The sequence below is a fragment of the Cupressus sempervirens genome, chromosome 10, assembly GCF_028749045.1.
Source record: "Cupressus sempervirens isolate cs-2001-9-10 chromosome 10, ASM2874904v1, whole genome shotgun sequence".
Taxonomy (NCBI): domain Eukaryota; kingdom Viridiplantae; phylum Streptophyta; class Pinopsida; order Cupressales; family Cupressaceae; genus Cupressus; species Cupressus sempervirens.
The window spans coordinates 362,554,960-362,569,344 of record NC_143127.1 but is presented as its reverse complement, the minus strand read 5'-3'; the positions used below and the strand labels follow the sequence as shown (position 1 = coordinate 362,569,344).

Genomic DNA, 14,385 nt, shown 5'->3' with positions numbered 1-14,385 from the left:
TGGTATTGTGAGTACTTAGATGATGATTGAAAGTGATATATTTGAATTTTCTTAGATGATTGAAAATGATACTATTTAGAATTTTCTATGATGACTCAATTAGATGCTGATTGCTATGCCTTATGATCATTGATGAATGGAATTGATAATTTTAAACTATGTTGATGTGATGAATGTAGAATTGATGAATATATTTGAAAATTCAGATATGTATATATATATATATATATATATATATATATATATATATATATATATATATATATATATATATATATATATATACTGTCCCCTGTTCCTACAAAAAAAAAACCCGTCCTGGAAACCCGTTTCCCTGTGTCCCCGTCCCCTCGTCCCGGAAACTTGGGGTAACATAGATTTATACCAACCCCTCCTTAGTAACATTTTATCGTTTTGATCATAAATTGAAGAATGATAATATTAAAAAGATAATTATATTTTGATATTCAAAAGTTTAAGTCTTATTCTTAAACTACCATTGTCCAAGTATAAGAATATACTTAATACTCTTCAATATTTAATATTGACCCTACAATGGTTCTCGTTATAATGTAAGTGCTTATAAGATTCCCATATACCTTTATTGGTTGATGCACTATATATTTAAGAGTGTGAACACATTTGCTCACTCCCAAATTATATATTAATTACTCCCCTTTATGAATAGTGGGATTTGCCTTTAAGTGTTGTCCTTTCGTGTTATTAAACTTGGTGTTAAAAAGCCACTAGCGGGCCCACATGAAATATGATTTGACTTTGAATGTGGCATATGAAAGTGTGGGTTTTATGCACGTTGTGTGGAGTTTGCGATTTATATGTTCGAATATTGGTCTCACCAATTAGGATGTATTTTCATGCAAGGTAATAATGGGTTGTACCAGAGTTATGCATCATCTTCTTGATTTTTTGTTTTCTCCTTATCGCTCCATGTCTTTTCCATTTGCACGACCTCCCCTTAAATAGAGTGGGAGTTCCTTCCTTGAAAAGTCACATTGCTTAGGGATGTGAGTATCGTGACCGAAATCAATTTCTTTTATATTACTTTATTTATGTATTTACTAGTTTAATTTATTTGCTTAGTCATTATTAGCTATTAATATCTAATTCATACATGTTAGTTATTTAATAATTATTTAGTCATTTTCTTTACATGCTTTAATCAATTATTAAAATGCTTATTATAGTTAGGGATATCATAATTTTTAGTTAATTGACTATTATAATTTAATAACAATTTTGATATTAGAGGTGGGATATTACAATAGGATGCTTCAAGTTGATATTGTAGATGCCATTAAGATAACAGCCTTTGGCAGCTTGTTGTTAAGGTTAAAATTCTCAAGTTTTGAGATCTTGTTGCACTTGCTGAAGTTGTCATTAGTAGGGGAGATGGAGGGTAGATGTTACCTTCTATTGGGTCGTCCATGGTGTGTTTTGGTTTATTATTCCAAGTAACAAGAACTAACTTTTAAGGTCCACTTAAGTAGCCAATTTTGTTGTATACCTCTAGGTAATTTCTCATGGTATGTAGGCTATGTCATTTTAAGTTTAGATTTATAAATGCGAAGGCTTGCCCACCTAAACAATACATGACATTATTATTCTGTTCTTTATGCTTTTTAAGTATTCTAATTCTTGAGCTTTGGATGCCCTAAATGATGACTATCCTGGCATTTATTTTGCTGAACTTTGCTTGTGTGGAATTTTGTTTATGTTGATCATGTGATTTTGCACTTAATTGTCAATTGTTAGTAGGGGGATTATTCTAAAGAAAAATATTTTGTAATTTTCTGTAGCTGAGAATTGATAAAGAACAACTGCATTGTGTAATAAAATATGCACATCAGTTTTAGAGTATGAAACTTCATACACCTGCTTTGTAACTAGTCATATACATGTAAGGTTGATTGCAGGAGTTTGAGGGAGTTTCATTCCTGAGTGTTTAAACGATTGAGAAAAATTAAATCACACAGTGCTGGATTTACAATGTGATCTAAATATATGGTTATCCACAGGTTCACTTCCCTAAAGATGCAGAATTGGTCCTTTTCTAAAAACAACATATAATTTGCCCTCCTTTTAAAATGTTATAACATATAGTGACTCAGAATAAAATTAAATTACTATTTAAATAGTAGTTTCCTCATCCAAGGTTATAAATAATAAAATAACAGGCTTAGTATCACTTAATTATATTTGGAATAAAAATGGGACATAGCATACTTTAAGATGAACAAAGTTTCTAAATCCGCTGGGATTTATCAATGCCCTAAAACATTGATCATTATGCTATTTAATATTTATTATTCTTATTCTGACTTTTGTCAGCTTTCATATGAGCATTAGTTTTTATTAGGCTTCATTGTTTATGTTCATATGAGTTTGCAATCCAAGTTTCAAGTTACAATAATTATGTCGAAGCTTTTGGTTTGGCATTTGTTTAATATCTAGATATAGGGGTACCTGTCAATTTATCATATTTTGACTTGAAGTGCTATGTGAAATGCTGTCCCCAAAAGAACTGAATTTGTAATAACAAAATGTGAATTGGGATCATACCTCAAGATATATATGTATATATATTTTCTTTGCTTAATTGGGCTATTCTATAAGTTCGTTTGTCATTAGTATCAGTTGAGATTGTCTCATTCCAAGGTGCTATTGATTTTGCAGAGCTTGTGCCATGGAAGCAAACAGAGAGAGGGGATTATTTATTCCTAAAATCTTTAGGCTGTTATAACATTCAAAGTATCTATCATCGCTTCTTGAGATATATGTTTCCCGACAAGCCCTTGTAGAGAGAGGCGATATAGAGTTACTTCAAAGCTAAATCTGCAAAGGATAACTCTAATCATATATGACAAATTTAGAGATGCGTTACCTTATCACTCTAAACAAAAGTCCCTGAAGAATGCTTTTGCCATAATTTGTATACCAATTGCTATGTTCCAGAGTTGCCGGAAACTCCTATGTCCCTCTTTGGGCGCGTGTATCCCTGTATCCAATTTGCAAACGTATCCAATACTGCTCAGATACACATTGAATATTGTATCCATGTCTGCCTAATATACTTGATTTTCGAACCGTACCAAATACTATGGGATTTGTTTTTTTTTAAAGATTTGATGTAGATCTTCCCTTTAATGTTAAAAAAATATATATTAAAGCAATTTTTAAATAATTAGTATTAAAAAAAACCTCCACTAGATGAGAAAGACAAATAAAATGTTTTTCTATTTCAGCAACCCATTTTTGGGTTATCTTCTAATGCAACTCTACTGTGTTTACAAATTGTAAAGCATTAAATTAACTTATAAATATTTATGTAGCATTTATTTGTCAATATTACTTTTGAAGTAATGAAAATCTCCTACAATAACTTAGAAAACTATGTTAAATATATGTATATGTATTATTTATTAATCTTTTGTCCAGCCGTATCCATATTGGGTGTCTTAATAAATGGCCGTATCCATACCCAATACCATTTCCGTATTTGTATCCGTATCCATATCCGTGCAGCTTTGCTATGTTCGTAGCAGTCCAACAATGAATCGAACAAGTATAGTGATACAATACTTCAAAAGATTATATTTATTGATTCCTTTCAGCTTTCTATGCTAGTAGTCAATTTGAAATGCTCTGTTTAGCCACATTTTCTCCTTCCTCATATAACTTGGCTATAAATTGCTAATTTTTATTCAACTCTCTGAGCATGCTCGCTTTTGAACATGTTTTTTGTTTTTATTAAAATTTTAGCTGTTGTAAACAGCTATTTTAGTTCATTGTTTTCTCAATAATTTTATGCTGCTGGTGCTGCTCTTTTAAAATTTGCATGTTTTATTCCATATACAATACTCGTCAACTGTAGGCATTTATTTACCATGGAGCTTTCTTTTATGACTTTTATGGTGTTCCATGGATATAGATATTGATCTCTCTAAGAAGGTCTTTTATGATCTTCTATGGATATAGATATCCATCTCTCTAACAATGCTTTTTACTTTTGCAGGTTTTGGGAAGTATATTTTGAGACCATAATGGAGAAATCTGCAGACAAGTATGCATAATTTAGTATTATTGTGCTCATTTTTAAAAGAATCTCATTTCTGAAGTATTCATCTTTGTTCTGAAATAGTTATACACATGATTCTTTCAATCATGTACCTAAATTGTAATAAATTTTGCTAGTGTCTATTTCTTTGTTTTTCATGTTTGTATGTACATGTCTGTATGTATATAGATATTCATTTACATATCTCTATTTATATATATGTTTTTGTATATGTGTATGTGTGTAATGTATGAATGTATGGATGTATGTATGTGCATGTATTTATATACTTATGTACTTATTTGTATATATGTACATATATACATACATATATATACACATAGTCTGTAGGCATCAACTTAAAGTGCACTCAACAACCCCAAATTTTTTGAATCACAACTTAAAAAGTACTGAAATTTCCTAAACAAACATTTGTTTTTTCTAAAACTCAGTTACAAACTGTACCAAATGAGTCTAAAAAGCCACAAGTATTTTTTATTAAATCCGATTCCTGATTACATATGGATTACAAAATCGCCTCATCATGCAAAACTTGATAGTGGAATTGGATACAACAGCTAGCTACTAAATTACTAACTAATATCTATTATCAATTTATGAGGAATCTCTTTGAAAATCATCATCATAAATTTCGTTTCTAGGCAACTAAAAAATTGCATCATTTTACAATTTTTCTCTTTGGTGCCCTAATAAAAAACTAGGGAGTAGAGGGTATGGTCCTAAGACTGACTTTTGGCTTAGTGCTTAACTGCTTATTATAGAAGATCGCCTCCATGGCTCCATTTGCTGCTAGATGATAGTGACTTCTGTACTATATGAATATCATCCATTCCAATTTAAACTACTTATGCAACACCCACATCCTCCATAGCTTGCCTCTCCAACTAAGCAATCTCATCTGCTATAAATAAGGATGCCTCATGATCTTGTACAAGTCCAATCGCTATAGGGTCAATCTTATCCAGATCAATAACTTCCTTTGGTAGGTTTTGTACCTTTCTTATGCAAAGTCGAAAGTTGTTTGCACAAAAAGATCGTTGAGGTTTGAGTCAACGTATTACACTTCTTCATTTGAATGGCATCAAACTAACAATTATTACACACAAAACCAAAAGCAATGCAAGGTTGTGACAAAATTTTGATGGCTAGTCTTTGTAAATTTGAGGTATTTTTACCCCAATCTTCCCACCAAGAACTAACAATTACGATATTCAAGTTTTTCTAACTAAACAAACGCTAACCTTAATTCATAACTTGCAAGATATAATGCTTTACTTTCTCTTACTTTGTGTGTGTCTCCCTCCTCTTGTTAGCTAATTGTGAAGAAATGAACTCTAAAATGGTTTCTCACTACATCTATATGTGTCATCCTCTCAATAATGTGGATAGACGTTCTATAACCTGCCCTAATGGAATATTGTCATTGATGTCAATATCAAAGAAGATTCGAGTTTGATTGAAGGAAAAGTACGGCAGATAATATAAACGTGGATAAGAGAGTTTGAATGGATACACGTGTGATTGAACACACATACAACATTATTAATAATAATTATAACAACAACATTTATGTTTTGAGAAAGATAAAAATAAAATAATGATGCAGCATATCTTAGTTATAAAAGTATAAGAGAATTGACTAAAAAGACATATGACCTCTATGCAGTGAGCGAAGAACTATCAAGCTACAACAGCAATGTGAAAAGTCATTGATTAATGTTGATTTAACTAGTGGTTTCAGTCATACTGAATGAACCATTCAAAGAAATAAATAGTTGTAATTCACACTAGTCAATACATACAGGCATGTTATGTATTCAGAATTTAAACAAAGATTGCATCGAATATGATTGAATATATTCAAGAAAGCTTCTAACGCAAGGTATAGACTTGGAGAAATGCAGTTGTCAAATTAAGGAGCAGTCATTGTAAATAATAAGGGAATAAAGGAAGTTGCGTATGATACTCAAGTCCCATAATATGCGCGTTACCCAAGTTCATGAAACAATAAAGCCCGATGAATTGGCGAAACCCAATAATCTATAAGTCAGAGATCTATTTTTTAAAAACCAACTGATTGGAATAAAGCATCAATGCTGGAAGATGATAATGAAATAGTTTACTCTGTCATCATAAGCACAATAGGAGCCATCGAGGGTGCAAGATAAATAATAATGGTACAGGCCCGATAAGCAATGACAAGAAGACCAAAAATGATGAGATGGAAAGGTAAAAAGTCATGCCAGATATTGAATGAGGAGTCCACGTCTTTCAGTATGAATGCATGCAGCGATATATAGGAAGAAGTAATTTGTTTGAAGACTAAAGCCATGATACAAATACTTGGAAGACTATATACTAGGATGTGTATGAGATTCAACTATAGAAGATGTCAGCATATCAAGAGAAATGATATTAGCTTTTATCAAGCAAATACATATTAGATTCTAGCGTCCAATGAGAGGAGACTAAAATATGAAAGACTCGGATGCAGTTTAAAATAAGGTTGACTATGTAGGACAAACTCATGCACCCAGATGGAAGTCTTAAACTATGTGCAATGGCAAATGGTAAACACTGAGTTTTTGGAAGACATGCTGAATGATGATTTCTTAGCAGCGACAAAATGAAGTGGAATTTAAATGAGTCAAAGATGGTGATAAGAAGAGACTCTAACAAGTGAGGCTACGAGTTGTTTACTGTACAGGGTAAAAGGATACTTATCGCATGTAGTACAGCAAGATAGAACAGATATGTAACATCCGGTTTTCCTGGGTCTAATTTAACATTCAACAATACTCAAGGAATACAATTACTTCTTCGTTTCATAGGAAGACAGTTACATCATTCATGTTCATGGGAAGAAAATTTTACCGTTAAAAATCAGTTAAACAAAATTTCTTAATTATAAACTTGAATTACCATCAAAAGAAATTACTACAGAAATTGAAAACCACATACCTCGGAAAACTGAGTTCGAATCAAACTAGGGATGCTTCTGCAAACACTTGGATTAGTTCACAAATGCACTATAACAATTTCATATGACAACTATCATCTAAAAAATGCTATCTTAAAATCAAATTTAATACTTCTATTATTTTAAATTAGGGCATCACTTACCACTGTATCAATTAGGGCATTGTCTACCTTCGGTTCATTTAGGGCTTTTGATACTACTCTCACTTAGGGCTTCCAATATTACAGATTAATTTTAGGTTCCAGCTATCACCCAATCAATTAGGGCTTCGGATTTCTTTTCCTTCCGATTACTTATCTGTGACAGTTTCTGAAGATTAGATAAATACTTATATTCAATATTCATATAAATGAAAACAATTCACAAATCAATCCAGGTGTAAAGTAATGATAACAATGAAATACTTCAATTTAATCTTACCTCCTCATAAATAAAAAAGATAATACCTATTTCCAATAAACAATTGAATGCATGGCTTATCTTTATTTGATGAATATTTGACATCTTGAGAGAGGTGAAACATTGTCAAGGGCTTAACCACCCAACCTTGGACCACAACATATCCGTACACGATCTCTAACGAGAAAGGCCCTCCCTACCCGGAATTGACAGGGTACATCTTACCATCCCCTAGGCATCATGGTATACAACACGCCATACGACTTGGCAGCAGGAGATCACAGTAACAGGAATGTGCATGAGCTATTAATTCATATTTAAATGATAACATTGAAATGTCATAACTGATTACTATTTCATGTTGTTGTAGATTTCCTTTCTCTCACCTCGTCACCCATTTTCTTAGCTACACAATGGAGTGAGTCCCAGGTGTTTGGAATCCTCAAACAACTGGTTCTATCAGTTTTACATGCTTCCAGCATTTCGCTAACTGTGATTACATAATTATGTTCTTTAAAGATCTCAAATTGAATGTCTAATTAATTCACCATAATGCCTGGTGAATTTTCATCGTGTTTGGATTTATTGATAATATTTTCATCTTTGTATGGCATGAATGAATGTATAACTTCCTAAGCTAAATATAATTGCTCGCAGCTCACATTGCACTTCAATCTCTTATATGCATAATTGATACACTTTTATGAATTAAGAATCATCTACGATATAAGAACAATTTCCAATAACTAGAAATCAAATATTGTTCACCATATTTCAGTCTGTTTATATTAGTTCCATTACGTTGGATTTTTCACGATTTCATATTCATCTACAGATTGAGTAAAAATGGAATAATTTAGAATCTAAACTTCATTGCATTTCCTTGGTGTTCTGGGTTCAATATCTCTCTCTCTCAGTTATGTATTTTCATATCAGGATGAGATTGATTTTATCTGAGATGATAACTTTCTTAAATATTTCTGAGAAATTTTACACATTCCAATATAAAAAGAACTCAGATCTGAATATAAATCATTGCAGTAAATAACATAAATAGCAGTCGGCAGACCTTTCAGGGAAGACAACAAACTTAATAAGGAGTATGATAGACTTGGGTATAAATTAACACTTTGCTATTCTTAGGATAGTCGGAAGTCTTTTCTAGGTACACCACAATCTTGAAGGGAAATATGATCTATTATGAATGCTCATATCACAAAAAGAAAGATGACAGATTCTAATGAAAAACAGTAGACTTCAAGCTCAATTCGCTATCTTAAATCTCAAGGAAAGTAGATGCACTTGCAATTGAGAAATTGATGAACCTAATTACAGTACGGGTTTCACATACTTATAATGAAAATGACCAAATTCTAATTTGCTGGTTCTGCAATAATAAAATAAGAAGGAAAGCATAAACAGGTTGATGAATCGGATTAGAAGTTTTACTTGACTCCTTCCTTGTCACCCGATTTTGAAATTGACCTTGTACTTATGTAGACCGCTGTCTCAATCAGTCACCCGTGGATGATGGTATTATTTTGGCAATGCAAGATAAGCCGCCGAACTGGTTTAGTCGCAAAAACCAAAAACAGGAATCGCAATGGCTGAGGAATTAAGAGAGTTGGCTCCCTAAAAACTCAGAATTACTCCCCCACATTAAACGCATAAACAATAACATATAGACGGATGAAAAGAAGAAGTTACGGGTTGCACACAAAGGTAAGAGTTATATCAAAATACAATCAAAGAGACTATTTAAAAGAGATGCTTGGCTTTTCGGCTACCATCAGTTACAAGAAGCTATTCGAAAAGACTCTCAAATCGATTTAAAAAAAAATAAAGAAAGAAAGGAGGGAAAAGAAGGAAAGAAAGAAGATGAAAGGTTTAAAGGTTATTATAATCATTATAATCTAATATGTACATCACTTATTTGATTATTAAATTGTAATGGTGCTAAATGATTTTATATTTAAAAGAACATTTATAACAATTATTAAAAATACTACGGCAAAAGATAGTTTAAAACCCTTTAAGATGCGTTTTTATATTTTAACTCAATTATTTTATTTAAATTATTTATTTAAATAACTCATGCAATTCCACGGGTGTATCGTGTTTCAAATTGCTAGGTCCTTTACCCGTCTGCCAGTGATGGTGATGCCCTGCCTAATTCTTTTCTGACAATGCTTCCACCCCTTCGACATGCTCCATGCAAGGAATTTCTCTGTAATTAAATTATAAATTATAAATAATCATATTAGTTAACCTTTCATCTTAATTCCATGAATTCGTGATTAACGATCAACTAACATGTCATCTGCATTTGAAATCATAACGACCAAGTAACTTACCATTTTGCCAGATATCAAATTAAACTGTCAACTGACTTCATGCGAACCTCAATGGCTATATTTCAAACTAGGTCAAAAATTGGGATGTAACAAGATACTTTATTCATATATGTAATATGCTCATTACAATGATTCCAATTGATGATTCCAAAGTCCCTTCCGGATGGTGTAGATATACTTTCCTAAAGGGGTGACTCAACTGTCACGTGCCTGTTTGGATACTATTCTACCCGTCAGCTACAATATAGGATTTACCGACAACATCATCCCCCCCAAAAAGTAAAGTCAGCTTTGGACGACAATACAACAAAACTTAAAATAAACAACTAATTACATCAATGTATAGATACTAAACAGAGGGATGCATCCTTGGTGTAGTGGCTGTCCATGCCCTCAGTTCATTCAGTTCCACTCGTAGCTTGTAGACTTGCTCCTTCCGAGCTATCAATTCCGCTTCCACCTCTATCTGAAGCTCTAAAGCTGACTGCATCATCCTAGCAATCTCTCTTAGCTCTTTCTTCTTCTCATCTGCTACTTTCTCTTTCTCTGCTGCTATCTGTTCCTTCTCCACAGCCAATTTTTGTAGCTGACTCTGTCTGTTTTGTTGGTTGAATATTTTGCAACTGACAGTTTTGGGTAAAAATTCAGTCGCAAAATTGGATAACCAGCCATAGTGTGTGAGACAGAGTCTCTCCTACTCTAAAGGGAAGGCTCCCCCTTTTCACCGTTCTTTGGATCAACTCAAGGTAATCAAGAAGTCGAGAGATTTTATAAAATGGGTGTTACCAATATCCTTTTTTCTAATCTTTCAAGAAAAAATCCACTTACTTGTGGAGCGAGTAATGGGCAGGGTGAATCTCTAACTACACTTCTATCAAGAGTTGGAAACAGTGATACCGATAAAGCTTCACTACCTCAAAGGTTAGCTGAAAATATATTGGTTTGGCTCTAAGTCCAATCATACTTCTATATGGTAAAACTTTACAATTAGGGCACAAAGACTCCTAAAAGTAAGAAAGTCTTAACTATTTTGCAAATTAAGAAAGAAGTATAAGCTACAGACAAAGCTTCTAGCTATATATTTCCACAATGGCTCCTGGTCAAAGCTCTGGCTTGAATTGCTTCTTAACTCTTTTCTATTCAATTCACGAGATACAATTACCAATGACACAAGATAACATGAATTAAAGACAACTAGGATGAATTATAGACAAAGCTTACAATTCACACAAATAACAACCTCACTTAATCAAAGTTAAGTCTCAAATGCTCCTTTGTATTCATTTTCTCTCAAAATAGTGCTTACACAAATAAAGTTTTGTTGGCACAATTTCTCCAGAGCTCTCTTGCATAAAGATAATGATGATTTTACAATGAGGGGGCACTCCTTTATATAGGCACAGGAGTTGAGAAAAAGGTGAAAAAAAAAGTGGGAGCAACCCAATCAACTTTGACCTAGTCTAACTATAGAAGAAAATAAAGGGTTACATGCAACTGCATATGTAACTCGCATTACGTCTTTTTACATACATGTTATTCTCATTACATGTAATTATGCTTCTTCATGTAATGTGTTCTTTACAACTACTAACATGAAATAAAAGCAAAACAACAATCTTAGAGATTGTTTCTCACTGCTTTGAGTTTGACAATGGTGTCACGCACTGTGGGAAGATCAAGAATTTCCATAGTGTTCGATATGGCTTCAACTCTCATTGCATTTTCATATGCTGATTGCACAACTTTGGAACTTGTTGCCGTAGTATCTAACAAGTGTTTTGTCAAAGATTTATGCAAAAACAAACTTGTTAATTGTATGTGAACCAAGATCTTTAGAATTTACATCAGCATTGATCCTGTTGGTATATTCTGAATTTACTATCTCTGCTGCAATAAGATTACCCGGTTCATTAGTAACATGACATCCCATTTGTTCCAAATTACAAGTGACTCTTGTTTCAACTGCTTTACAATCTCCAAAAGCCACCTGCAACTGTGTGATCAGCTTCTTTAATGTCTCCTTGTAACCTATAAGCCCTTTAAATCTAAAAACATTTCACATGACAAAAGAATGTCACATGAAACCAAGGCATCCAAATCGAATTTCACCATTTCATCCCAATCGTCAAGGATTTCTTTCAAGTTATCTACTTCTTGAGTCGAAGAAATTAAGTTTTGCTCCATTTCATTCATCTCTTTGACACGCCTAAGAACAATAAATGTCTCTGTGATGGCTTGAACTTCTATAGAAATGATTTTCTGTATCCAAGACTTGGCAGCTTCAATCAACCTTCTCTCTTTAGACATTTGAGATATAACAACATTTTGAGAAGATTGTTTTTGGATAACCTCATTCAAACGAGGGATCTCCTATTTCAATCGATTCTTCTTTTCCCAAAGCTCATGATTGCTTTTTGATACATTGACCAATGCATCTTGAGCATCTTGCAAACAACACAAACGTGATTGCGTTCCAACTTCAACCTTAGTAAACTTGTAGTCTGAACGAGTAAGTTTTTCAATAGGTTTATCTACCAAGGACTCAACGACCTCAACAAATTTGGTTTTATTAGAATCAACCAAAATTCTAGAAACAATCTTATCTTTCAATAATTTGGATTTAAGCTTCTTAACAAGAAGATTGTTAGGAGGAACAACCACTTTCCTTCTCTTTGTTGTTATTTTTTTCAACCATGCAGGCATGTTGAAACTTTAATTTGTAGAAACAGGCACAGTGGAGACTATTGGCGTTGATCCAGATTGTATATTCGTAGTGACTGAGCAAGATTAAGTCTGTCCACTGAAGCCATAGGATCATGTTGATAAGACTCCGTCATGAAAAGTTCAAATCTTGTCAAAGATGTATCAAGTTGGGAAACTTGACCACTGGTAAGAGTCAGAAAATCCTCAAACACATTTGCCAAGTGATCATATTGTTACATGTGCCGGGATGCGAGGAGCAGTAGAAGAAATAGGAAGAGCCATGTATTAACCTCCGAGACTGGAATGGAAGGAGTGAAAATAGTGGAAAATGAATCTACATCATCATCAACCTCATGCAAAAAGGGTTCACGTATGGAAGACATATAGGCTTGTGCAGGCTTTGGAGGAGATATGATTATGATTTCCCCTTGTTCATTTGAATCTCCTTTGTCAAATTCTGTTTCCAATTCTTCTTCTGATTCTGCTACTGATTATTGAATTGGCTCAGGAACTTGAGATGATTTAGTCACTTTTCTGTCCTTAAATTTGAATTTGAGGGAACCCTTGGCATCAGAAGATGAGGCACCATCTTTCCCTGTAATGCCCAATTGTGATTTCCTGCTAGGAGGACCAAAACTTCCACAATCCAAGCCCATCTTAGGATTTACTCCTTTAAGGCCTTTACTTTTCAACCATTTGTTGGTGTTTACTAGAATGGATTGAAATCTGTCCATGATAGATGTACCTTCCTTTTGTTGCCATTGAATAGGAAAAGAGCACCTCCTATCAAAGCCTGTTTGATAAAACTCCGGATCAAGGATGTTGCCATCATCTTCAACTTGAAAATTTGAAGGGAATTTCAACATATTAAGATCAATTATCTGCTGTAAGGTTAATTTGCAATAATCCATCTTTATGATGTCAAGTTCTATCCTCGTATTTATCTAGATGTCTTCGATGCAATGAACATGAGTGTATGCTCTTTTCATTTGAGAATTCATCTCTGGATGGTCAAAATCAAATCTGGCCTTGAACTTCTTTAAGGTAATCAACTGCAACTCTGCTTCCGTATTATTTGCTTTAGGCATAGAAATGACTGAATAATTGCCAATAGTCAAAGGCTTCGCTGAGGTAATGTCAAAACCAAGCCTATGTGAAGCATGCTGATTACTCTGCACGTCCATAAGCTATCTCACTAGCTCCATCAGGGTGATCCGATTTGTAGCATACCTAGGTAAGGTGTACGACTATCCCTTGAAATATCCAACTCTCAAGTATGTGAATGTGGGAAACTGAAGAAAAAATACATCCGTATTGGTTCACATTCTGCCATGCTGCATCAGATACTCTCTTAATAGACAATTGCTTATCAAACAAGCGGCATAAATGTCCAAAGAAGACATCTTGGACTCTTCTGTAGTGGAATTTACTATTTGCCAAAGTGATTTGGTCATACTAATCCCAAATAGGAACTTAAAGATGATCTCCTTTGGTAGAAAGACCAGAGAAAGATCCCATGGCAGCAGCGATGTAAACTAGATAAGATTTCATGTAGAAAGGTACTGATGTTCCCATATTACATATCTGCTAGCAGAGTTTAGTACTGATAAATTCTCCCCAAAAGATGTGTTTTTTATTTTCCATAATATGAAACATGAACTTATACATCCATGGCTCAAAATCAGTAGAATCTTTAAGGCCACAAATCTGACTGAGAAGGATGATGAGATCCTTATACTCTTGTTTTAAATTTGACCGATGAACTGTCTTTGGCCATCTGGAGAAATTGCTTCTTTTATTGTCTAATGAGTAAAAAGTTGACATACTTTTGATAATTACTCTTGTGCTCACTC

The 14,385-nt window shown here is 33.4% G+C and overlaps 1 protein-coding gene across 2 annotated transcripts in view; it reads left to right on the top strand.

Annotated features, from left to right (window-relative positions):
* SCD1 (stomatal cytokinesis defective / SCD1 protein (SCD1)) overlaps nucleotides 1-14,385 on the top strand; it is a 329,677-nt gene that overhangs the window by 146,399 nt on the left and 168,893 nt on the right. For both annotated transcript variants that reach the window (XM_089807297.1, XM_089807298.1), the window contains exon 19: nucleotides 4,034-4,081. In XM_089807297.1, coding sequence (XP_089663423.1) covers nucleotides 4,034-4,081 — 48 coding nt within the window. The remainder of the gene's footprint in view (nucleotides 1-4,033; nucleotides 4,082-14,385) is intronic.